The sequence below is a fragment of the Scyliorhinus torazame genome, chromosome 16, assembly GCF_047496885.1.
Source record: "Scyliorhinus torazame isolate Kashiwa2021f chromosome 16, sScyTor2.1, whole genome shotgun sequence".
Taxonomy (NCBI): Eukaryota; Metazoa; Chordata; class Chondrichthyes; order Carcharhiniformes; family Scyliorhinidae; genus Scyliorhinus; species Scyliorhinus torazame.
The window spans coordinates 15,978,385-16,004,635 of NC_092722.1; the positions used below are offsets into that span (position 1 = coordinate 15,978,385).

Here is a 26,251-nt window from a genome sequence, read left to right on the forward strand (position 1 = left end):
TCATGGTGCAATCACACACACACTGATGGACAGGTAGATGGACCAACCAACACACACACAACATAGATTATCATAGAATTTACAGTGCAGAAGGAGGCCATTCGGCCCATCGAGTCTGCACCGGCTCTTGGAAAGAGCACCCTACTCAAGGTCATAACCTACACCCTATCTATGAAATCTATAAGAGATGAAAGAACCAGACAAAGATGTACTAGGCAAGCTAAAGCAACCCGACCAGTGTGGGGCCGCCTGGACAAGAGGATATCAATCTTGTTGAGGAGACAGAGACTTTGGGGGTAGATGCAGTGCAAAGGGTTAATGATAAATATATAAATATACTGGGTAAGAACTTCCATAGAGCAACAATCAATGAGATTGCAACTCCAGTGCTATTTACTTCCCCTGACATGCAGCTGCCCGACCTTCCAGCTCAGGCTGGGTGAGAATAGTGCATCATAACGGGTTCCTGCAGTTGAGTGAGGGGAAAGGAGGCCACGCTCCCGTTTTACAGCATTAACTGCAGCATAATACATTTTAAAAACTCAAGGAACAAATTGTCACTGGTAGGAATGGGGTTCGAAGGTGTTGTGTTGGGTGTTCCGATACACAAACAAACCAACACGGTTGTAGATGGTACAACTCTGTTTTATTATTCTGTACAATAATAACTATTAACTTCAGGCTGTGGTTCGTACTTTACCAGCTAACTTGTGGACCCAGCCCTAGCACTATCTTAGTGAGGCACTTAGCACATGGTGTATGTCTGAGTGGCATGATGTGAGCTCTGTGCTCTGAGCTATCTCCTGCTGGAATGAGCGAGAACTGTGGTGTTCCCTGTTTCATAGTGCGTGTGCTCTCACTGGTGATTGGCTGTGATGTTAAGGGCAGCACAGTAGCATTGCGGATAGCACAATTGCTTCACAGCTCCAGGGTCCCAGGTTCGATTCCGGCTTGGGTCACTGTCTGTGCGGAGTCTGCACATCCTCCCCGTGTGCGCGTGGGTTTCCTCTGGGTGCTCCGGTTTCCTCCCACAGTCCAAAGATGTGCAGGTTAGGTGGATTGGCCATGATAAATTGCCCTTAGTGTCCAAAATTGCCCTTAGTGTTGGGTGGGGTTACTGGGTTATGGGGATAGGGTGTAGGTTATGACCTTGAGTAGGGTGCTCTTTCCAAGAGCCGGTGCAGACTCGATGGGCCGAATGGCCTCCTTCTGCACTGTAAATTCTATGATAATCTATGTTGTGTGTGTGTTGGTTGGTCCATCTACCTGTCCATCAGTGTGTGTGTGATTGCACCATGAGATGTTAATGTGGATATCATGACAGAAGGTTTGAATTGTTTCCTTTCTGATCCTCTTTGAGGTTGAACGGCTTTGCAGAAATATAAATCATATCATTAAATGGGTTTCTAGGCTGCAAAATAACAGCCCTAATTTTCCGTGGCAAATCTAGTTTGATTTAACAATGCAAATGTGGCAATTCCTTGAAACTCACCAAGAGCTCGGTCAAAAATATACAAAGTCATTGCAGGCAGAACTGCACAGATTGTTTGAACCGCAGAGTTGGTCTTTTTCTTCCCACAAGTTGCTCGTTTTGTTATTTTTTAAGAACACATTTATAACAATAACTTGCAGTTATGACTAAACAGTAAATACACATCTTACACAAGGTTTCTAATAACATTTACTACTGTCTGTGGTCATGTTAATAGGCAGCACATAATGGAGCCTAAGTTATTTGGCTACAGGTTTAACAATGCCCTCGAGTCGCCTCCTTCATTTTCTGATTGAAGTCATGAATGTCTAAAAGCCTTTACATACACAAGCAATGCACTTGTAAAACCCTTCGGAGTTATCACAACTGTTTAAATGGCAGAAAACTTGAATAACGATGCATGTCCTGCTTTTACTTTTACAGTTGGGTTCTGAGAATGAATTGTCCCCAAAATGTTAACTTGTCTTTTATCTTAACAGAAATTGGCTGATCTGTTTCATCTGTTACTGAGTAAAATGTTTTGATGCAGCTGTGAAACTGTGCTCCACTAGAGAATATTCCTTGGTATTTGGATTCATTCTAAGGACATAAGTAGAGATGATTTAACCTGCTTGCGGTGCATCAGCAACATTGTAAATGTAACTATTGCCACAAGAAACTGCCAGGTCTACTAGGTTGGATGAGAAGCTGGGTATTTTCAAAAGCCCTTCCATCACCTGGAAGGCACAATCAGGAGTATGATAGAAAAGACTTGCTTGTCTAGGTGGGTTCAACTACAACACTCAAGAAACTCGGCACCATGCACGACAAAGCAGTCACTTCTTTGGCTGCCCATCCGCCACCTTAGGCATCCACTCCCGTCACCACTGGTGCACTGTGGCAGGATTATGTATCATTCCCAGGATGCATTGAGTAACTCACAAAAACTTCTTTGACAACACTCAGAAAACTGTGGCCTCCATTCCTAAAAAGACACAGACAGCAGGTGCCTGCAAACAACTTCACTTCTAAGTATCCCACCGGGTTGCACACCATCGCAACTTGGACATTCACCACTGTGCTTTCATCGTCACTGGGTTCACTCCATTGATCGTAGCAGTTAACGTGAGGAAACCCGGCATCAGGCTCGGCATCGCCTTCTCAAGGGAAAATAAGGGTTGGCCACAAATTTTGGCCTTGCTAGCCATGCCCATATCGGAACAACAGGTTACTTAGACCTTCAGATCTTTTTGGCCACTCAATGAGATTGTCAATGAGATTGTGTCAGCTGCAATTCAGTTATTACGCTGTCATCTCTGAGACACAAGGGGTGTGATTCCGAGCACTAAGTGCATTCTAATCAAGCATGTGATTTCACTGCACTTACCTCTATTTGATGTGGTAAATGTTTACAAACGTTGGGGTTTCACTGAACCATGAAGGGAGATGAATCAATCAAAGCTGCAGATGGTTTGTAGAAGCTGTCAATCACAGACCACTAATAGAAATCTATGAATGGCTTGTAGCTAACGGATCTGTGGGAACCAGACACAGGTCACAGCTAATCTCCTTCCAGGAATGGACATGTGGAGCTGCTAGGCAAGTGTTACAGCTGTAATCCCTCTCGCCGCCCATGCTCTCTAGCTTCCAGGCGAGGGTCTCTTTTCTGGAGAGTGGAGATGGAAGCTGTACTTGGTGGAGCAGTTATTCATTTAAAAATCAACACTCCCCGTCTCTCCAATGCCCCCCCCCCCCCCACCCCACATATCTCAGCATCTAATCATAGAATCATAGAATTTACAGTGCAGAAGGAGGCCATTCGGCCCATCGAGTCTGCACCGGCCCTTACATGAGCACCCTACTGAAGCCCATGTATCTACCCTATCCCCGTAACCCAGTAACCCCCACTTAACATTTTCCGGACACTAAGGGCAATTTAGCACAGCCAATCCACCTAACCCGCACATCTATGGACTGTGGGAGGAAACCGGAGCACCCGGAGGAAACCCACGCAGACACGGGGAGAACATGCAGACTCCGCACAGACAGTGACCCAGCCGGGAATCGAACCTGGGACCCTGGAGCTGTGAAGCAACTGTGCTAACCACTATGCTACCGTGCTGCTAATGTATGCAAAGATCACAAAGTGTGTATAGAAGAACAGTCAGTTGAAACACAAGCAGGTCAGGAGAGAAGGAGCAGGGATGGACAACAGAAATAAATTACTGGTCAGAGAGCGAAGCTGCTGAACGAGCAGGAAGACCAAGTACCATGAAGGAGCAGGAAGTATTCCTCCACATACTCCACTGTTACAGAATTTATTGAGTATGGGGAGGGGATATCGGTGCTGAGTGGAAACACATGGTAATACATTACATTTAAAGGTGAACATTCTATGAGATTAAAATTAATATAATATTTGACTCAGAGGAAATATCCTCATTATTATTAAAAGCCGAACTATACCAGACGGTCACATTTGCAAGTGGAGTGGTGTGTCTCTTGTTTAAATTGCTGTTGGTATGACATAATTCTCGAGACTCTGTAGGTCTGACACACTTTCTGTCACTCTCACACATTTTATTTCTACAAGGTTTAATTTTCTCTCGTAGAACATTAGTCAATAAATTTGTTAAGGTGTCCTTGTGTACTATTCTCAACAGGTTTTTTTAATATTGTAAGAGCCCTTGCTGCTGATTCCCTTAGTTCCCCTTTCTTTATTTTTGCTGTTATCTATTTTTATCCATGGATGTTTAATGGGATAGGACCTTTAGGTCCAGCAGTACAGAGAATGAGGAATTCAAGAAGTTGCAACATAATATATGGTGCTGCTAGCTTTGGACAGCAAGCCCCAGACTTCTTGGCACAAGAGAGAAAGTGTGGGACTCGGTTCGATTGGTTGTCTGGTGGCCAATGAATTGGCCAAAAGGCAATACTCTGCCCGATAACAGGTGGTGATTGGGTCGTACTCGAATCAAATGATTTTCAGAGACTCAAGGAGCTCAGTTTGGATCCTGGGCACTCAGGGAAAAGACCTTCTCTCTCACTCCAGAAAGGATGTGAGCTGCTGTATTCCTGAAACTGCAGAGCCCTAAGTCTACAGTAAAAACCATTACAGGCTGCAAACAGACCGAACTGGCTGAGTCCTACAGGACATAGCTGTTAGATTGGCAGGTGGTGAGGGAACTAACGAGAGGGAAAAACATAGTTGACATCATCCTCATCAAGCTACCTGTCACAGATGCACTTGTCCATGACAGTATTAGCAGAAGTGACCACCACACAATACTTGTGGAGATGAAGTTGTGTTTTCATTTTGAGGATACCCCCCATCATGTTGTGCGGCAGTACCACCGTATTAAATGAGATTGATCTCGAACAGATCTAGCAACTCTAGACTCGGCATCCATAAGATGCTGAGAGCCATCGGCAGCAGCAGAATTGTACTCAGCCACAATCTGTAAACTCATAGACCGGAATATCCCCCACTCTACCATTACCACCAAGCCAGGGGATCAACCCTGGTTCAGTAAAGAATGCAGGAGGACATGCCAAGAGCAACACCCGGCATACCTTAAAATTAGGTGTTAACCTGTGAAACTCCAACACAGGACGAGTTGCATGCCAAACAACACAAGAGCAGATCAGAGCTCTGCAGTCCTGCCACTCAGCCATGAATGATGGTGGAAAATTAAATAACCAACTAGAGGAGCAGAAAAGGGCGATCGGAGCAGCCAGACAAAATGGTGCCTCGATCTGCGAGGAGCTTTTTCTGCTGGTGAACTTCTGCTCGTCAGCAGAACTCTCTCAGAGTGAGGCCTCGGTGGAGAACTCCCCAAGGCCCAAAAAACTGCAAAGTGCTGTTAATAACAAGATATTTCCCAGCACTGCAGGTGCGAGAAACAACCAGCTAAACATGCCCGAAACTGGACATGGAGGGTTTTCAGGTGAATCACACCCGATATTAGTACTTTGTAAACTTCTTTATTAGTTTTCAGGTTATAAGCAACTTTACCACATCTTTTCTTTGTTTTGAAATAAAGTCACTCAGAACAGAAAGAAGTAACAGCAACCATCAAATGACCCATCCAAAACATGAAAGTCACTGAACTAGGTCTGATCTAGTACCAATTAAGTGAGGTTTTGAGACGATGAGCTCAAGATGTGAATCATGGAGGATGACAGCATTTTTCCCCATCCTGAACAAATGGGCAGGGAAGATATCAATGCATTCTTTTATCTTAGCAAGAAGTAACAGAAACAAACTTTAATGAGAGAGATAGTCCCACTAGTAATTGATACCTGAGAGGGACAGTCAGGGGACAATGGGAAATTACATCAATAGACGACCATCACCCTTGCAAACCCAATTAGAAACTGATCATGCCCACCTCGGCCAATCACAGATTGATCATGCACCCCTTAAGCCAATTAACAATTGACCTTGCCTCATTTTGGCCAATTAGAATGCAATGACATCATTGATGGTGTGGGTTGTGGCTCAGAATGAGTTACTAGGCAGAAGCTTTCACTGAGCATGATGCACAGCAAGTGACTGCTGCAGAGAAAACAGAGATCGAGGGTTAACCTGTGTCCACGGTCGAACTGGAAAGCAAGAGTCATAGTACGCTAGTCAATTCTCGCCCTGTCTTTAGTAGGTACAACTTATTAAAGTAGTAGGTACAACTTATTAAGGTGCAAACTTATTAAAGATTTGCTGAAGTACTTCACCATACTGTTGCCGAAATGATTATGGTCTCAAATTAACATGATTAGAATTTAAGTTCCAATAACACCTTGAACTTACAAATTGGTGACCCTGACGTAGCAAAAGTTGAACGCATTACTTTTTTACAAGTTCCAAATAGTATGTAAAATGCAACATTTGGAATTCACACACAATATGGCATGAATATCAGTCCCATTTCTTGCAAACATGATTAGGACATGTAGAAATCAAATAAGTTGAAAGCAGCACTGAGTATTGGACTGACAAATACTAACGCAGTGAGCAAAGTTTAATGAAATGTGTACCTTTTGGAATTTGGCTTGGGCATCTCTAAAACGGCTGTTTAAGCTTGGAACATGTTTGATAACCAACAGCCAAGTCAGGTAGTTCTGGAGAGTTCTGAAACATGAGAGAGTTAAAGGCATGAGATTCAGTTGTAAAAGTTCAATATAGGCAAGGCGTGGACACTGTCAGTTAAAATGGGACTGCATTCATCTTCTTTCAGGCAAATAACTGTATGAGGGTAGGTTAAGGAAGTTGAGTCTTGGAAAAGGGGAAGTTTAACTAAATATGCAAAAGAGTTTGGTAATACTGCTCCAGAAAGAAATGTTCACAGTGAAATGGTTCAAAACCCAGGATGGCTTCATTTAAAGATTACAGATCAACATGTTTTCAGGCTAGACTATGGTTAGGGTTTGGTAGACCAGAGGGTTAATTATGTACTGTGTGATGTTAGTGACAGACACGATAACATGTTCGCAGGATGATCATTTTTCCAAAGACAAATGGTTAGCACTGCTGCCCCTCACAGGGCCGAGGACCCGGGTTCGATCCTGGCCCTGGGTCACTGTCCGTGTGGAGTTTGCACATTCTCCGTGGGTCTCACCCCACAACCCAAAGACGTGCAGAGTAGGTGGATTGGCCATGTTAAATTGCCCCTTAATTGGAAAAAAAAAAGAATTGGGTACTCTAAAATTATTTTTTTTTAAATCAAAGACGAAATTCACTTAAATCATCCAAAAAGCCTCCCTCCACCCATGGGGATTGAACTTATTTTTGGCAGCATGGAACTGGTTTTGAGCCACCGTTAAGCCTTCTCTAAATACTGGATCCGCAGCACATCCCACATAGTTCTTGATTGGGAAAATATGGAATCGTGTAGAAGTGTCTTCATATTTGACACTTGGCTTATGGGATCTCTGGGATTGGTTTTGATTACCAGAAGGGAGCAGAGAGGAATTTTCCCTATATTAGTCCTGTTTCCGCACCCCCACCCCATGCTTTTCTTTTTCCTCAGAGACTGCATGGCTACAGGAGGAATGCTGCAACCATCATGGTGTGGGGGCAGGCATGATGGGCTAACTGGTCTTTTCCTGTCCGTCAAACTGTTGGTTCGTATGGTAACACATCCGCGTGACCGGCGCGGGGCCTATCGCACGGTAGCGTGTGAACCACCACCATGGGGAAAAAGCATGGGGCCCTGCGAAAGGGGTCCTGGGGAGAGTGGACTTTGGAGGCAGAGAACGAAGACTTGTTTCGTAACTCTGTGCCTGTTTATGGTTTACTTTTACTTGTCAGCAATAAACCATTGTTCCATTACACTAGAAGTCTCCCTAGTATTGCCTCAAGTCACCACAGTTTGCAAATAAACAATTAAAATAATGGCTAATAGTTTTTCAGACTAGTATAATAATGCAATTGCAGTGACGTAGTAACCCGAAAGACTATTGTCACATCAAATACCTACAAAATGGTATAAATAGGTTTGACGCACAATTAGGCTGGAGGAAGGGGTGTCCAAAATTCCCTCATGAATTTATAAACATTGTGTGATGATCTTCTCTGACTGCATTATTAATTAGCTTAAATAATAAAGGAGGTCTTCCCACCGTGCTTGCAGTTTCACTGACATACAGCAACGTGAGTGCGGTGGATGCATGGGCAGTGAGTAAATTTAAGGAGGAGTTAGACAGATTTTTCATTGGTAATGGGTTGAAGGGTTACGGAGAATGGACAGGACAGTGGAGTTGGGGCCTGAATGGGATCAGCCATGATCACATTGAAGGTGTTTAGGCTCGAGAGGCTAAATTGCCTACTCCTGTTCCTGGGTCATGTGTTCTAGGGATGAGATACTCTGGCTGATTTCACAATCCAGTTCTTGGCCTGTAACATTGTAGGTAGCAGATGAGGAACATATCAGCCATGATAGAATGGCGGGGCCGACTCAATCGGCCGAATGGCCTAATTCTGCTCTGATGTCTTATGAACTTATGAAAGCCTGTCGATGAAATCTGAAGGCAGTAGAGGATATAGTGTGAAGACACAAGGGTAGGGTTAAAGGTCAGTGAAAGAATGGAGAGATTTTTGAGCTGAAAATCTTTAGCTCCAATTACATTTGCATGTAGCACGGTAGCATAGTGGTTAGCGCAATTGCTTCACAGATCCAGGGTGCCAGGTTCGATTCCCGGCTTGGGCCACTGTCTGTGCGGAGTCTGCACGTTCTCCCATGTGTGCGTGGGTTTCCTCCAGGTGCTCCGGTTTCTTCCCACATTCCAAAGATGTGCAGGTTAGGTGGATTGGCCATGATAAATTGCCCTTAGTGTCCAAAATTGCCCTTAGTGTTGGGTGGGGTTACTGGGTTATGGGGATAGGGTGGAGGTGTGGCCTTGGGTAGGGTTCTCTTTCCAAGAACCGATGCAGACTCGATGGGCCGAATGGCCTCCTTCTGCACTGTAAATTCTATGATGCTATGTCAATCACTGAAGCAATGTATCAGATTATGAGTCCAAACATAATTCATGTAAATTTTAGTTCCATTATGAAACATTCTTATATACGTAAGGGCGGGATTCTCCCTTTTGGGGACTAAGTCCCCACGCCCGCCGGAAAACAGGCGAGAATCACTCCGGACCTTTTCCTCGCAAGCCGGGTGATTCCCCATTTTCCAGGGGGCTAGCAGGGCCCCGGCATGCGTCCCGCAGCTCTGGCTGCCAGCGGGGCCCTGCTGTCCAGACCGCGCGGCTGCGCATGCGCACGGCGCCCGCAAGCGGGATCGCGCATTCGCACGGCGGCGCCGACATGGCGGGCCTACACAGCTTGCCCGCGCGGAGGAAGTTAAGTCCCCCCTCAGATCGCGATGGCCCGCCGATCGGTGGCCCCCGATCGCAGGCGTGGCCATCGCTGAGGCCCCCTCCGGAGTCAGATTCCCCCTCCGGAGTCAGATTCCCCCTGCCCCCCACCAGGACCACCACCGCGGCTGTGAATCCGAGCTTCCGCCAGGTGGTACCAGATGTGAACCACGCCGGCGGGAACTCAGCCATCAACACATAGCCTCAGGATCAGAGAATCCACCCGGGATTTCTGTGGGATTGTACCTTCTGATCACATACTCCATTAGTTCAGTCTGAGAATAATATGCTCTCAGTTAAAACACTGTTTTTTTGCATCACATTTGGGCACTCACCATTTTAAACCTCCTTCCCTCTAAAGCTACTCTGATGATGTCTATTAAGGGGAAAGGCAAGTGCTTTCAGTGCAATGGAACATTGGATTCATCCACCGGAATGGAATCCGGAATTTCCCCAATTCCTCAAATGAAACCGCGCAAGTAGCACAAACCATTATAAAACTGTTTAGAATCTGATGACTTTACCTCTTGGAGTATTTCGGGAGGATATACTGTAGTTTCTGAAGATACCCAACACAAAGGACCACAATTTCCTCGTCTGGATAGACTTCAATGTTGACACTAGACATGATCCCGTGAAGAAATTGAGTCCAGTTAAATCCCTGGAGACACAAACATGAAATCAATGAATTTAGCCGATTAACCATTACCTGTATGCTCAATAATACCACAGCAGAGGCTGGGTATTACAATGATAAAAAATAGGCTCAGGTACACATAAGCAGATATACCAGGAGCATAGATGCCAACAGCGCTAAGAACACAAGTAGGAATTAAACACTCAATATTTTTAGAAAAAGCCAATAGCCTCACTCTTTGAAAGTCAGAAAAGGCAAAGATAACAGAAAAGTACAAAACACCCACCGGCATAACGATCAACATACAGCACATGGTGGAGGGGGTAGTGTACTTAAGAGTACAATGAATCATATTTAAATATATATATATATGGAGAGAGAGGGAGAGAGTGAGAGATACCTGTACTTGAAGCATACAGATTGAAGATGGATGTACAAAGAGGGTACAAAGAGATAAAGGAATGAATGTGCACACGATTAACAATTCTGGGACGGGCAGTAAGGGAATCATTACATCTCACCTCATTACTAGCCAAGATATCACACCTAACAGCTGATGCACAGTGTGGGCCTACAGAAAGCAATCACTAAAATAAAGTGACTCACATTGAGATCGAACTTCACTTGAAGCTGAGAAAGTGTCATCTTGTTGTAGCGTTGTGCAGTATCTTGCCTTTCCTTCAGTGGTGCAGTGGCCTGTGGACAGAGAAAAAGCTTTACTTAAGCTTCTCTCGAATGTCTCCCTGATGGGAGTGGAGGAATCCGAAAATTACCTCATAATGACAACCTCAGGCAGCTCAGTAGAATAATTGAAAATAATGAAGTGAATTGAAAGGATGGGAGATGTTCAAAGCCAAGGGTCATAAATATAAGATAGTCACTAATAAATTCAATAAAGAATTCAGGAGAAAGTCCTTTACTCAGTTGAATGTCTTGAACGTGGAACTTGTGGCCAGAGGGAGTTGTTGAGGCCAGTAACGTAAATACCCCGGGAAGCTAAGAGAGAAAGGAATCAAGACTGATCCAGGACCAGCTAACTGGGTGGTCACTTGGGCCTCAATTGAGTGGTGTCAAAAAATGGAGAGAGGGAGAGAGAAAGAAAAAATGAATTATAAGAAAATAAATGAATGGAAAATTGAATTTCTTCAGGTACATGACACTGCATTACAATCTTACTTAGTGTTATTTAGCTACATATTCCTACATATTGGCAATATGGTTAGATGGATTGGCCATGATAAATTACCCTTAGTGTCCAAAATTGCCCTTAGTGTTGGGTGGGGTTACTGGGTTATGGGGATAGTGGAGGTGTTGACCTTGGGTAGGGTGCTCTTTCCAAGAGCCGGTGCAGACTCGATGGGCCGAATGGCCTCCTGCTGCACTGTAAATTCTATGATTTAATATACACTTAAGGTCACATTAACCTGTCTTGTCACTTGGCATAAGTGAGCGTGGGAAAGCGCATCATGTCCCCATGGACATCTTTTTTTTTAATAAACAATTTTATTGAGGCATTTTGGCATTGTAAACAGCAACAGTACAGAACAGTGCGCAAAAAATAATAATAATCCAACATAGTGCAAAAAAAACAGTTCCCCCCCACAAGGACCCGCCTAACTAACCCCCTAATCTACATTGCCCTAACCCCCCCCCCGCTGACGATTAATTTTCCGCGAAGAAGTCGATAAATGGTTGCCACCTCCGGGCGAACCCTGACAGTGACCCTCTCAGAGCGAACTTAATTTTCTCCAGACCGAGGAAGCTTGTCATGTCCGATAGCCAGGCCTCCGACTTCGGGGACTTTGAGTCCCTCCATGCCAGCAGAATTCATCGCCGGGGTACCAGGAAAGCAAAGGCCAGAACGTTGGCTCTCTTTCGCCTCCTGGACTCCCGGGTCCTCCGAAACCCCCAAAATTGCCACTTCCGGACTCATCACCACCCTTGTTTTCAGTACCCGGCTCATAACGTTCACAAACCCCTGCTAGTACCACCTGAGTTTTGGACATGACCAGAACATGTGGACATGGTTCGCTGGTCCTCGCGCACATCTGGCGCACCTGTCCTCCAGTCCAAAGAATTTACTCATCCGGGCCACTGTCATGTGGGCCCGGTGGACAACCTTGAATTGGATCAGGCTGAGCCTAGCGCATGTTGCGGTCGCGTTAACCCTACTCAACGTCTCCGCCCATAAGCCCTCTTGTATCTCACCTCCGAGCTCCTCTTCTCACTTAAGCTTCAGCTCCTCGGTCAGCATCTCCTCTGCCCCCATAAGTTCTTTATATATCCGAGACCCTCCCCTCCCCCACCCATCTACTGGATATTACCCTGTCCTGGATCCCCCTAAGTGGCAGGCGTGGGAAGGATGGAATCTGTCTGCGTAGAAAGTCTCGCACCTGTAAGTACCTGAAATCATTCCCTCTCGCCAGCCCTAATTTCTCCTCCAGCGCCCTCATGCTCGGGAATCTCTCTGTTAAGAACAGATCCCCCATCCTCTCAATCCCAGCCCTCCGCCATATTCGGAACTCACCGTCCATATTCCCCGGGAAAACCGGTGATTGTCGCAAATTGGGGACCAAACCGATGCTCTCACGTCCCCCATGTGCCTTCTCCATTGGCCCCACATCCGCAAAGTCGCCACCACTATAGGGCTGGTGGAGTATCGTGCCGGCGGGAGCGGCAGGGGTGCCGTAACCAGGGCTGCCAAACTGGTGCCCCTTCACGAAGCAGCCTCCATCTGCCCCCAAACTGACCCCGCACCCACCATCCACTTCCTTATCATAGCCATGTTGGCCACCCAGTAGTAATTACTAAACTTTGGCAGCGCCAGCCCCCCTTCCCCTCGGTTCCTCTCGAGCATCACCCTCTTTACGCGTGGGGACTTTCCTGCCCACACAAATCCCATAATCATTTATTGACAATCTTAAAAAAGGACCGCGGAATGAAAATGGGAAGACACTGGAATACAAACAGGAATCTCGGGAGGATCGTCATTTTAACCGCCTGCACTTTCCCCGCTAGCGTCAGTGAGAGCGCATCCCACCTCCGGAACTCGACCCTCATTTGCTCGACCAACCGGGATAAGTTCAACTTGTGCAGCCGACCCCAGTCTCGCGCCACCTGTATCCCTAAGTATCTAAAACTGTCCCCTACTAACCTAAAAGGCAGCCCCCTCAGCCGACCCTCCTGGCCCCTCGCCTGGGCTACAAACAACCCACTCTTTGCCATGTTCAGTTTGTACCCCAAGAACCGGCCAAATTCCCTCAAGATTCCCATGATTTCATCCATCCCAGCCACTGGATCCGTGATGTATAAGAGCAGGCATATAACGAGACTCTGTGTTCCCCCCCCCCCCTTCCCCCCGCCCCCCCGCACCAGCCCCTTCCAACCCCTAGAAGCTCTCAGGGCAATTGCCAACGGCTCTATTGCTAGCGCAAACAGCAGTGGGGAGAGGGGGCACCCCTGCCTTGTCCCTCGGTACAGTCTAAAATAGTCAGACGTCGTCCTGTTCGTCCTCACACTAGCCTCCGGAGCCTGGTACAGCAGCCTAACCCAGTCGATAAAGCCCTCCCCGAACCCAAATCGTCCCAACACCTCCCATAAATAGTCCCATTCAACCCGGTCAAAAGCCTTCTTGGCATCCATTGCCATGACTATCACTACCCCCCTACTCTCCGGGCGCATCATGATCACATTTAGCAGCCTTCTTAGGTTGGCCACCAGCTGCCTGCCCTTGACGAACCCGGTTTGATCTTCCGTAATAACGTCCGGCACGCAGTCCTCAATCCTAGCAGTCAAGAGCTTGGCCAGTGATTTTGCATCTACATTGAGCAGAGAGATCGGCCTATAGGACCCACATGCCTCCGGGTCTTTGTCCCGTTTCAGTATCAGGGAGATGGTGGCCTGTGACATCGTCGGGGGTAAAACCCCTCTGTCTCTTGCCTCATTAAAAACCCTAACCAGCACCGGCCCCACTATCTCAGAGAACTTTTTATAGAACTCCACCGGATACCCATCCGGCCCCAGGGCTTTACCCGATTGCGTGGCCCTCAAGCCCTCCAATATTTCTTCGGTCCTAATCGGGGCCCCCAGCCCGTCGACCAACCTCCTACCCACTTTTGGGAAGGTCAGTCCGTCCAAAAAGCGCCTCATCCCCTCCGGCCCAGCGGGGGATTCCGAGGTATAAAGCTTGCTTTCGAAGTCCCTGAACACCTTGTTCAGCCCTGCCGAATCTCCTACCAAGTTTCCCCCCCCCATCGCCTACCTTCCCTATTTCCCTAGCCGCCTCCCTCTTCCTCAGTTGCTGTGCCAGCATTCTACTGGCTTTTTCCCCCATGCTCGTAGATCGCGCCCCTCGCCTTCCTAAGCTGCTCCATCGCCTTACCTGTGGACAACACCCCAAACTCCGACTGTAGCCTTCGTCGTTCCCTTAACCCTCGGGGTCTCTGCATATCTCCTGTCTGTCTGTAAGATCTCCTTTACCAGTCGGTCCATTTCTGCCCTGTCCGTCCTGTCCCTATGTGCTCGAATCAAGATCAGCTCCCCTCCCTCCACTGCCTTCAGCCCCTCCCAGAGCACCGCAGCTGAGACTTCTCCTCTGTCATTGACCTGCAGGTAGTTTTTCATACATTTCCTCACCCTCTCACTCACTGCCTCGTCCGCCAACAGACCGACTGCCAGCCTCCATTGAGGGTGCTGAAAGCTTTCCTTACAGACCTGCAGATCAACCCAGTGCGGGGCATGGTCCGAAATAGCAATCGCCGAGTATTCTACGTCCGTAACCCCCGCCAACAGATCCCTGATCATGATGAAAAAATCAATTCGGGAATACACCTTATGAACATGTGATCCTTCCTCGTCGGCCAACTAGCCCTCCATGGGTCAACCCCCCCACCCCCCCATTTGCTCCATGAACCCCCTCAGTTCCTTTGCCATTGCTTGCACCCTACCCGTTTTTGAACACGACCGGTCCAGGCCGGGGTCAGGGACTGTGTTAAAATCACCTCCCATAATCAACCTGTGCGAGTCCAGGTCAGATATCTTCCCCAGCAGTCTCTTTATAAAATCCACATCGTCCCAATTTGGGGCATAGACATTAACCAAAACTACCCTCACCCCTTTGAACTTGCCACTCACCATGACAAATCTATCTCCCCATCCGAAATTGTGCTACCCACCTCGAATTGCACCCGTTTGTTAACCAAAATCACGACCCCTCTGGTCTTAGTGTCCAGCCCCGAGTGGAAGACCTGGCTCATGCAGCCCTTCCTTAATCTGACCTGGTCAGCTACTTTCAGATGAGTCCCCTGTAGCATAATTATATCCACCTTCAGCGCCCTCAGATGCGCGAACACACGTGCCCTCCTTACCGGCCCGTTTAACCCTCTCATGTTCCAGGTGATCAGTCTGGTTAGGGGGCACCATGCCCACCCCTCTGCCGATCAGCCATCTCCTTTCTTGGGCTCACCCCTAGCCCCTGTGTTGCGCCTCCCCTGGCCCACCTCCTGGCAGCCCCCACCTCCTCCCTCCTCCATGTTACTAAACCCAAGTCCCTCCCTCGTCAGCAGATCAACTACCCCCCTCCACCCCCCTAGCAACAACACCCTGTAACCTAACCCCTGCCATAAACTAGCTATATGCACACACCCCCACCTGGCTTCCGTAGACCAGCTCACCCAGCTAGCCTGGTGACTCTCGACTCCGGCGCCAACAGGTCTCCCACCTATTGTTCCCTCTGACCCATCTCCCCCTCCCCATCGACACCACTTCCCCAAACCAGCCATCCTCGAGCAATTGAATCATAGAATCATCATAGAATCATCATAGAATTGCTCTGAACAAAAAACACCCAAGGAACAAGAAAACCCCGACAATAGTGCAATTCAAGTAATATAAAATAAGTAATAGGCACTTCCAACCACCCCATCAGAACACAAAAAGCCCCCAGAACCAAATATCTTAACTTCCCTCTTTTCCAACAAAAACTCGAATACAGAAGAAAAAAAACAAGAAACATTGAAAAACATCTAAACATCACTCAATAACTTTTTAACTTAAGTCCAAAAGTCCTCAGTTCGGCACCAGCCCTTCTCTCTTGGCAAAGTCCATCGCGTCCTCAGGCTCCTCAAAATAACGGTGCTGTCCCTCATGCGTGACCCAAAGGCGCGCCGGGTACAGCAGCCCAAACTTCACCTGCTTCTTTCACAAAATCTGTTTGACTTGCCTGTAGCCTGCCCTCCTTCTGGCCACCTCCACGCTCAGGTCCTGGTAGGTGCGCAAGACACTATTGTTCCAATTGCAGCTCCGCGTGCGCTTGGCCCGCTGTAGCACCCGCTCCTTGTCCAGGAACCTGTGGAACCTGACCACCAACGCTCGGGGGGGGGGGGGGGGGGGGGGGGGGGGCGCTCGCGGCTGCCTCGCCAGCGCCCTGTGCGCCCTGTCCACCTCCAACGGGTGAGGGAAGACATCATTCCCCAGCAGCTTCTGGAACATGTCTGCCACATACGTGGCAGCACCCACTCACTCAGCCCCCTCCGGGAGATCAACGATCCTTAAATTCCACCGACGGGATCTATTTTCCAGCTCCTAGACCTTCTCCCGAAGCCTTTTCTGTTGGTCTTTCAGCCTCCCCATCTCCACCTCCACCACCGTTTGGTGATCCTCCTGCTCCTCCAGCGCCTTCTCCAGCTTCTGGATCGTTCGATCCTGGGCATCCAGCCTGTGCCCCAGGCACTCGATTGATTTCTGGATTGGGCCTAAACTGTCCCGTTTCAGCGCGGTGAAGCCCTCTTGGATGACCTTCAACAGATGTTCCGTTGTTGGCTGGGCTGTCTGCACCGGGGTTGGGACACGGCCATATTGTCCTCAGCAGCAGCTTCCACACTGCCCTTGTTTGCCCACTTCTTCAGCTGTTTTCGATTCTTTCTGCTTCTTAATTCCATACACCTATATCTGGAGTCAGTGCCTGAGTGCCTATGCCTTCAGATCCAGCGCTCAAAAGCACAACAAAGTCGGGGGAAAAGGTACAAAAGCCCGACCCGAGCGAGAGACACCAAATGTGTGACTTACTCCCTCATAGCCGCCACCGGAAGGCCCCGTGCACATCTTGTGCTTGTGAACAATGATTATCTACAATAAGATAAGACAGACTCATATGTAATTAGAGTTGTTGCTGGCCCTTTTTGATGTCACTAGTGTAACATTTTTAGCGACATCTGGAATTAATGACTGGAAACAGACACATGAAATGTCCAGAATTAAATAATTAATTCTTTGGGAAATGGTGTTCAAATCATGCCAAAGAAGCCTAATTTTGCAACCTTATTTTAGACATAAGTCATACTGAACAACCTTGCTGTGCAATGGTAGGAGCTTTTTCTGAGCTATAAACCAGTTATAGATGCGACTGGAAAAGGATTTCATAATGTTATACTTGATTTCTAAAGAGAATTCAAGCTGGACTTACAAAACCTCAGAGGGCAGGGATAGGATCATAAATCTACAGTGAAGAAGGATGCCATTCGGCCCATTGTGTCTGCATCCACCCTAGAAAGAGCATCACTTAAACTCACACCTCCTCCCTGTCCCCATAACCCCACCTAACCTTTTCTTTGGACACTAAGGGCAATTTATCATGACCAATCCACCTAACCTGCACATCTTTGGACTGTGGGAGGAAGCACCCGGAGGAAACCCAGGTAGGCACAAGGAGAACGTGAAGACTCCGCTCAGACAGTGACCCAAGCCGGGAATCGAACCTGGGACCCTGGAGCTGTGAAGCAACAGTGCTAACCACTGTGCTACCGTGCCATATGATGATGGTTCCAGTATGAAAGGAACAAATAAATGGATTCGGGCACACATATTAAAAGAAAATCCAGGAGCATTTTATATGCCACCTGATGTCATTCCCTGAACTTAGTAATTGGGGATAGTGCTGCAAGTTGCGTGGAATCTACTTCCATTTTTGAAACTATCCAATGGGTATGGTTGTTTTCTGTTTCTGCTGTGAGTTGGCATATGCTGAAAAAAACAGGTTAAGTGGCTCACCATTTATGCACGACCCAATGGGGAGTACAGAATGGAATGTCTCAAAGCTAATAGATCCCAAATTATTGGAATCTGAGATGCTCTTCATGAGCTTTCAGGAATGCCAGTTTCTGATCCTGCAATGCAACATGACGCAGGAAATCTTATATCACAAATAAACAATTTCAGGTTTTTAGTTATTATGATTTTCTCATACAATATCTTACTCAGTATAAATGTTGTTGGCAAAACTCTGCAGAGAGCCTCTGTGGAACTGTCTGCCGCAGTTACATTCATGTTTAGTGTCACTAATTACTGAACTGATTATCACGCATTGGTTAAGAAAAGGCACTAACTGCTTGAGCGGAGACGGGGAGAGGGCGGGCTGGCGCTGCCAAACCTCAGTAACTACTATTGGGCAGCGAATATAGCCATGATCAGGAAGTGGGTGGTGGGGGAGGGTCGGCATGGGAGCGTATGGAAGCGGCTTTATGTAAGACCACCAGCTTAGGGGCATTGATAACGGCTCCTCTGTCGTTCCTGCCGGCACGGTACTCCACCAGCCCCGTGGTGGTAGCGGCCCTGAGAGTCTGGGGACAATGGAGGAGGCATGTGGGAGCAGAGGGAGCATCGGTCTGGGCCCCAATCTGTAATAATCACCGGTTTGCCCCGGGAAGGATTGACGGGGGGGTTTCGGAGATGGCAGAGAGCAGGGGTTAAGAGGATGGGGGACATGTTTATAGAGGGGAGCTTTCCTAGCTTGAGGGAGCTGGAGGAGAAATTTGGATTGACGAGGGGAAATGAATTCAGGTACCTGCAGGTGCGGGACTTCCTACACAGGCAGGTTTCAACCTTTACACTCCTACCACCAAGGGGGATACAGGACAGAGTAGTTTCCAGAGGGTGTGTGGGAGAAGGGAGGGTCTCTGACATTTACAAGGAACTTATGGGGTCAGAGGAGACACAGACCGAGGAGCTGGAGCGCAAGTGGGAGAAGGAGCTGGGAGGAGAGATAGAGGATGGTCTATGGGTGATCACGTTGAGTAGAGTCAACGCGTCCACGACATGTGCCAGGCTCAGCCTGATACAATTCAAGATCATTCACCGGGCTCACATGACAATGGCCCGGATGAGCAGATTCTTAGGGTGGAAGACAGGTGCGCAACGTGTGCGGGAGGGCCATGAACATGTTCTGGACATGTCCAAAGCTTAGGGGATTCTGGCAGGGGTTTGCAGATGCCATGTCCACGGTGTTACAAGCAAGGGTGGCACCGAGTCCGGAGGTGACGATTTTCAGAGTATCGGAAGATCCGGGAATGCAGGAGGAGAAAGAGGCAGACGTTCTGGCCTTTGCTTCCCTGGTAGCCCGGAGACGGATATTATTAGCTTGGAGGGACTCAAAGCCCCCAGCTATCGGACATGGCTAGTTTCCTCTGGAGAAAATTAAGTTTGCCTTGAGAGGGTCAATGTTAGGGTTCGCCCGGAGGTGGCAACAGTTTGTCGACTTCTTTGTGGAAAATTAATCATCAGCAGAAGGGAGGAGGTGAGTTTAGCTTAGAGTAGAGGGTTAATAAAGGTGGGACCTTGAAGGGAGGAAGACGGCTTTTGCACTATGTTTATAGATTCATGTATATTGTTTATTTTGTCATCACTGTAAAATCGAAAAATACCTCAATAAAATGTTTATGTAAAAGAAAACAAAAGGCACTAACATCGGCAAAGGAAATAGCTGCAGAATGAGATGCTGAGATCATTTCCAAAAATACAACAGTGAGGTGCATGAAAAGGCAATCTGAGAGTGAGTGTTGACGAAGTTTCGAATGCATAAAATGCTGAACGCTTGTTCTAAAATCCTGTATTTAATGTTCCAGCAGCCACAGCCATAATGTCTCCATCAGAAAGATTCAAACAGTTGTAAAACTTCAATATCTCATGGACTTTTAAGTAACCTAAAAGATTTGCCAGGTAAAACTAAACTAACAGTTACATGCGAAAGGTTGGAGGATAAGTTAAGGTATCAAGAAAGCAGTATTATTAATGGATGTGACTGACAGAATGAATTAAAAATTGACAACACAATATTTCCCGAAGGTGTAAAGTCCCCGCTGCAAGCCGTTAGATAGATTTGTCAACACTAACAAATTGAAGGATGTTATGCCAAATATGTGGGTTGCATTAAGGATAATGCTTCAAATTCCAATAACAGTGGGAATGGGGGAAAAAAACTTCAGTAAGCTGAACTGAAAAAGACACAAGAAAAACTAAATTCTCCAGTAATTTTGTCAATAGAAAATGGCCTTGTCATAAATATAAATATGGAAAGAGCTGTAAAAATGAGCAGATGTAAAGTCGAAGAAAAAATATTTAGCCAGGATAATATATGGATGTGAATAACTGTTGTCACGTTTGACTTCGCTTTACTCTTTCCTTAGCTTTCTCTCTTTTATCTATTTACAAGAAGCTACAAGATCAGCAGCAGGTCTGCTGCTAGTCCTGGAACGCCTCCTGCCAGGGAGTATTTCCCAACTCTGACTCCCGATTGGTCACTCAGGCCAGGTGACTCCTACTCTGGCTGTGTTGCCCTTAAAGAGCCAGTCACCGCAACAAGTCAAAATTGAGGTTGGGCAGGAAAATGCCCTTAAGTAGCCATGAAGTGGGAGATTTAACTGGGGCAAGTGCAGGCTTCCCATCCAAGGCTCTGCCTGCCCCAGTGTGAAATTGCAACCAAGCCGGGGTGGGTGAGAACTTGGACAGAATCTCATCCATGCTCCACCCATTTCGCCTCAGAATCTTCTGGTTTTGGGGTGTGTGGGGCACACTGGGAGGGGGGTGTGGGGGGTGGTGCATAAAATTCTGACTTACGTGTCAATCCCTGGTTGGATGGAAAGTGCAAGTGTCGGTGGGCGAGAGGAACAAAGGGATCTCAGAGTGCAAATACATCACACACTAAAAGGTTGCACCACACATTAGCAAGGCTATAAAACAGCAAACCAAGCTCTCAGCTTTATTTCTAGAGGGATAGAATTGAAAAGTAAGGAAGTTGTGCTGAATCTGTATCAAACCCTGGTTCCACCACATTCAGAGAAGGTGTGCTGTACTGATCACCATATTATACAAAGGATTTGGAAGACTGGAGAGGGGACAGGGAAGATGCCTGTGTAGAGTTTGCCCGTTCTTCCCGTGTCTGCATGGGTTTCCTCCGGGTGCTCCAATTTCCTCCCACAGTCCAAAGATGTGCAGGTTAGACGGGGTTACGGGAATACGGCGGGGGAGTGGGCCTATGTAGGGTGCTCTTTCAGAGGGTCGTTGTCGACATGATGGGCCGAATGGCCTCCTTCTTCACTGTCGGGATTCTGTGGGATTCTATGATATGTACAAGGATGGTACCAGAAATGTGTGGTTATGCATGGCAGGAAAGAAATGACAAGCTCGGTCACTTCTCTCCTGAGCTCTTGAAGAATACAGGCTGCGTAGCAACCTAATAGAGCACTTTAAAATTCAGAAGGGTTTCGATATACGACACAGAGAGAATTCTCCTCTTGTGGGGAAGATTAGAACGAGAGGTGGTCAATACAACGTAGTCATCAATAAATCCAACAGGGAATTGAGAAGAAACTTCTTCCCCAAAGAGCAATGAGAATGTGGAGCTCACTACCAGAGGGAGTGGTTCGAATGTACAGATGCATTTAAGGTGGAGCTTGATAAACGGATGGAGCGCAATTCTTCGGAAACATTTCTAAGTGTGGTAGCGAGCGGGAGTTGCCGCGAGCTTCCCGGTGCTCGGCCCAGTGAGGCCGGCAACGCAATTCAACGTTAATTGGTCCACTTAACGAGGCTACTCATCAGCTGATCTGCCGGGTCTGCGCTCGCCATACCCCCGCCAACAAGGTCGAGCAGCACTTAAGCTGCATTTGCTCAGCCAACCCCAGCCAGCTCGCAACGATGTCGCCGAGGTGACCGGCCCCAGGATTCGGGGCGCTGGCCTAGGGAGGCTGCTAGACGCTGTGGAGGCCAGGAGGGATGTCCTTTCCCCCAAGGGTCCCGGAGGATGAGCCATAAGGCAGCCAGCGCTGCTTGGGGTGAGGTGGCAGCAGCTGTCAGCTCGGAGAGTGTGATCAGGAGGCCTGGCCTCCCGTGCAGTGAACGACCTATACTGGGCAGCACGAGTGAGTAGAGAACAACGCCCACCCCCCCCTACCTTTCCCCCCAAGGAGAGCATCCACCCCCCCCAGTCCTTCCTCCACCCCCTCCCCCTTCAACACGCCCCAACCCTCCCTGCACACCCCCCTCCCACCACTGTGAACCACACGTGTGGCTAACGATGCCCTTTCTGTGCCTCCTCAGGAAAAGCTCTCCCATAACCGTCGGGAGAGGGCCCAGGCCGGCAGAGGGGAGCCGGACATCAGAATCCTCACCTCCTTTGAGGAGCGGTCCCTGGAGGTGACCGGTGTGGCCGATGACAGAGCGGTCACCCACGCGGAGTCTGGGCTCCACCCAGAGGACCTGTCAACCGTGAGTTGTTATTGCCTTACTGGCTGACCCGTCCCTCCCACTGACCACATGTCCATTCTCCCGCAGGTCCTCCAGCCGATGGCATCGGCCCAACCCGGGCGACCCCCTCCCCTGCCCGCCAGAAGAACACCTCGGAGGAGAGCCCCGAGGATGCAACCGTTCTAGTCACGGCACAGCTGTCATCCCCAGCCTCCACCAGTGCCGTTAGACACACCTCGATAGGACGTGTTAGTGGACAGGCTTCGGGGGCACAATCTGGTGAGCACCACAATGCTGATGAACATCAGGTGGAGGCAGGAGCCCCCAGGCGAGACAGCAGTCGGAGAGCTGCTGGATTCCAGGACCCAGCTGGATCCCAGCCTGATGCTGAGCCTGTGGTACAGAGGTACCCGGAGCTGTTGGGAGACGATAGGGAGCAGCCGGGACATTCAGGGGGAGATGTCAGCGACACTCCAGCAGATCCATAGCCGCTTGGAGGAGTCCCAGAGGCTATGGGAGCAGGAGATGGCGCCGGGAATGCGTGACACCGAGGCCAACAATGCCAGGGTGGCGACTGCAGTGGAGCCGATGTTGGCACCATTAGTGAAGGTATCCAAGGCGTCGCGCAGTCGGTGATGGCCATGGTCGAGCGATCGGCAGAATGTCCGACTCGGTGGGGGATGTCGCCCAGTACCAGGCCGACCTTGATGAGGTTCTATGGAGCATGTCCTGCTCTCAGATAGGCATGGCCGAGGCACTGCGGAACTTGGGCATGGTGGGCATGGCTGGGTGCTTGGCTGGACCCGGCCCATGAAGTGGGGATGATGGCCACCAGCTCCCCCAGGGTCCACCCCTCTTATGAGGCTGCATCTCACAGTCAGCACACAGGACAGGGCGACACGGCTATGCATGTGCCGCCGGCAAGTGAGCGGGGACCATCGGGAGTCGGGCCTGTGCAACACATTAAACACATAAAACACCTTTTTGCACAACCATTATGATGCTTCTGTCACTTCCTTCCGCAATGCGGCCTAGCCCCTGGACCCTTTGTCTATTTCTCCAGGTATCCTCTCCCGGTGGTGCTCACCCACCCTGTGTCCCACCCCCTGGACGCTCGGATGGTGTGTGTGTGGTGTTGCCTCCCTCAGTGTTCAAGCACAGTGTCCAGGCAGAAATGTGTGATTGGAATGCTAGGCAATAACTCCCACATACTACATGACCCGCCCACCCACGGGAATACACTTGGGAAGTGTGAAGTGCTCACTTAACCACGCTTGCCAATTCCCTATCGTCTTCAGTCACACGGCCAGAGGCCTCAGCAGTTGGTGGATGTTATGGGTGGTCGGTGAGCCAGACGAGCAGGGACAGGGGTTGCCCGTGGTACAGTTACACACAATCCAGTGGTTGGCATGGAGGTGCCGCGAGCGGTTGCCCCCCCGTTGCCCCCCCTCAACGCATCCCTCCACCCCCCAATAATGGCCCACCCCTGCAGAGTTCCCCCACCCCAAACCGAGGGTTTCCCCATCCCCCACCAATTACTGGGGTGGCAAGGCCAGCACCCCCGGGCTCGTTGCCTGTGGGCAAAGATGGTGACTCAGCTCCTCGGCTCCCCACAGAAGCCCTTCCGCCAGGTTCACCTTTTCCAAAAGGAGTACTAATCGGCGCCAGCGTAACCACTTGCTGGGGAGGCCGCTGAATGACGGGAGGATGTTGGATACGAGGTTGCTCTCGTTAATTTTATGAAAATGGGGATTAAGTGGTGAGAATTGGTTTCTCCCACACTCCGGCGATATCCCGGTTTCGCCTACGGGAGTGGGCCGGTTTCATCGCAAACTGTTTGACGCTTGGCGCAGATCTCGTTTTTGGCCTCTTCCACTATTCCCCGGCCCTGCCGGCCTCGTTACGCTTGAGCGAGAGTGTAATGAGGCCAGAGAATTGTGCCCTGGATTGCGAAGGACCTAGATGTTTATGACGATAGATTTAGAGAGATTGATGATGGGGGAGCACAAAATGGACTGGTTGTGCTGATTGTCCTGTTCCTGGTTGTATTTCCCATGTAATTATACAATATGTTAGCTGATATCAACTGATGTGGTAGGAGAATGTGTAAAATCAGCCTCAGTAACCCCTGGGCGACACAGTGGAAAATATGAGCCAGGAAATTAGCATAAGCCGTACCCGTGTTTACATCACCACTTTATCACCCCTGTTCCAAATTCAGTAGAGAACCTAGATAGAGAAAATGGCAATGAAGGCAATGGAACGCCTTATGAACCCCCAGGGATTCGAGGTCGCAGCGACCAGTAGAGTAGGACAGTGTCCCGATTGGGAAGAAGAGATCAGGAAATATCTCAAAGGGAAAGGATGGCCCCTTTGGAGCGAATTCTGCGCTAATGAGGAAACAGGTCCCGGGAGTATAGGACATACTTGGTGGGAGAACCTGTCAGAGATCCACAAGAAGAGCTTGGGGAAAGCTTGCAAGCCGATGACAATCGTGTCCTGTTTGGCACAATTGTGAGGCACAGAGGGGTTCGTTCGGACGCTCCGTAGAGAGATAGAGGAGAGAGACAGAAGTAGTGAGGTAGACGTGAGCGAGGTAGAGAAGGAGAATAGAGATTTAAAAGGGAAGTTAGCAGCAAGGGACAGGGAGGTGGATGATGCCAAGTGGGCACATCAGTCTTGTCTCGCGCATTTGAACAGTTTTCAGTCGCAATATGATAAGGCCTACCAGGACACGCAACGTGCGGTCTTGGGAAGACAAGAAACAGAACAGCACGTGGAGAAATTGCAGAAACAGTGCAATGAACTGAAAACAGCCCTACGAGCACTCCATACTTCCACAACGGAACTAAGGCAGATCTCCGTAGACCACGCAAAGTACCGGAAGCAAATTGTAGAATTGCAATCTCTGCTTTCCGTTCAAAATGGATTTCAAAGCACATTTGGACCACAATTAGATCAAGAAAATGGCCCCGATTGGCAGGAATTGACCGAGACTGCCCATAGATACATACATTGGACATATACGCAGGAAAAACCCCAGAAAAGGAAAGCGCCCCAACCCCCAACCGAACAGGCAGAACACCCCCCCATGAATCCTGTGACCACACACCGCAAGGCCACAGCAGAAGGAGAAGCAGGTTTCCTTTATATAACCCTGTTAACCGTGACCCAATTACGGGACGCGTGTGGAAAAATTACACCGTTCCTTAAAAAATTAAGCATTGGTAACTAATTAAACATAATTACTTAATTATAATTTAGAGGGGTATCTAAGCCAGAGATCGGAGAGTACTATATTTAGCTTTCATATTTCTATTAGAAATCTAGTGCTAGGAAACAGATAGTTAGCAGTAACTTTGAAAATTTTTAAAAAATATATTTAAAAAATTTTTTTTTTTTAAATTTAAATTTTAATTAATTGATGCAATGTCAGTTAGAGGGGTGCTGTGCTCTGACTGTGAGATGTGGCAGGTCCGGGAGGCTTCCAGCGTCCCGGATGGCTTCATCTGCAGAACGTGCACCCAACTGGAGCTCCTCACAGACCACATGGTTCGGTTGGAGCAGCAATTGGATGCACTTAGGAGCATGCAGGTGGCGGAAAGCGTCATAGATCGCAGTTATGTAAATGTGGTCACACCCAAGGTGTAGGCAGAGAAATGGGTGACCACCAGAAAGGGCAGGCAGTCAGTGCAGGAATCCCCTGTGGCTGTCCCCCTCTCGAACAGGTATACCCCTATGGATACTGTCGGGGGGGATAGCCTATCAGG

The 26,251-nt window shown here is 48.5% G+C and overlaps 1 protein-coding gene across 3 annotated transcripts in view; it reads right to left on the reverse strand.

Annotated features, from left to right (window-relative positions):
* mmel1 (membrane metallo-endopeptidase-like 1) overlaps positions 1 to 26,251 on the reverse strand; it is a 243,318-nt gene that overhangs the window by 115,268 nt on the left and 101,799 nt on the right. For all 3 annotated transcript variants that reach the window (XM_072478005.1, XM_072478006.1, XM_072478004.1), the window contains exons 10-12: positions 10,572 to 10,661; positions 9,853 to 9,989; positions 6,506 to 6,599 (exon numbers count right to left, since the gene is read on the reverse strand). In XM_072478005.1, the coding sequence (XP_072334106.1) occupies positions 6,506 to 6,599; positions 9,853 to 9,989; positions 10,572 to 10,661 (321 nt within the window). The remainder of the gene's footprint in view (positions 1 to 6,505; positions 6,600 to 9,852; positions 9,990 to 10,571; positions 10,662 to 26,251) is intronic.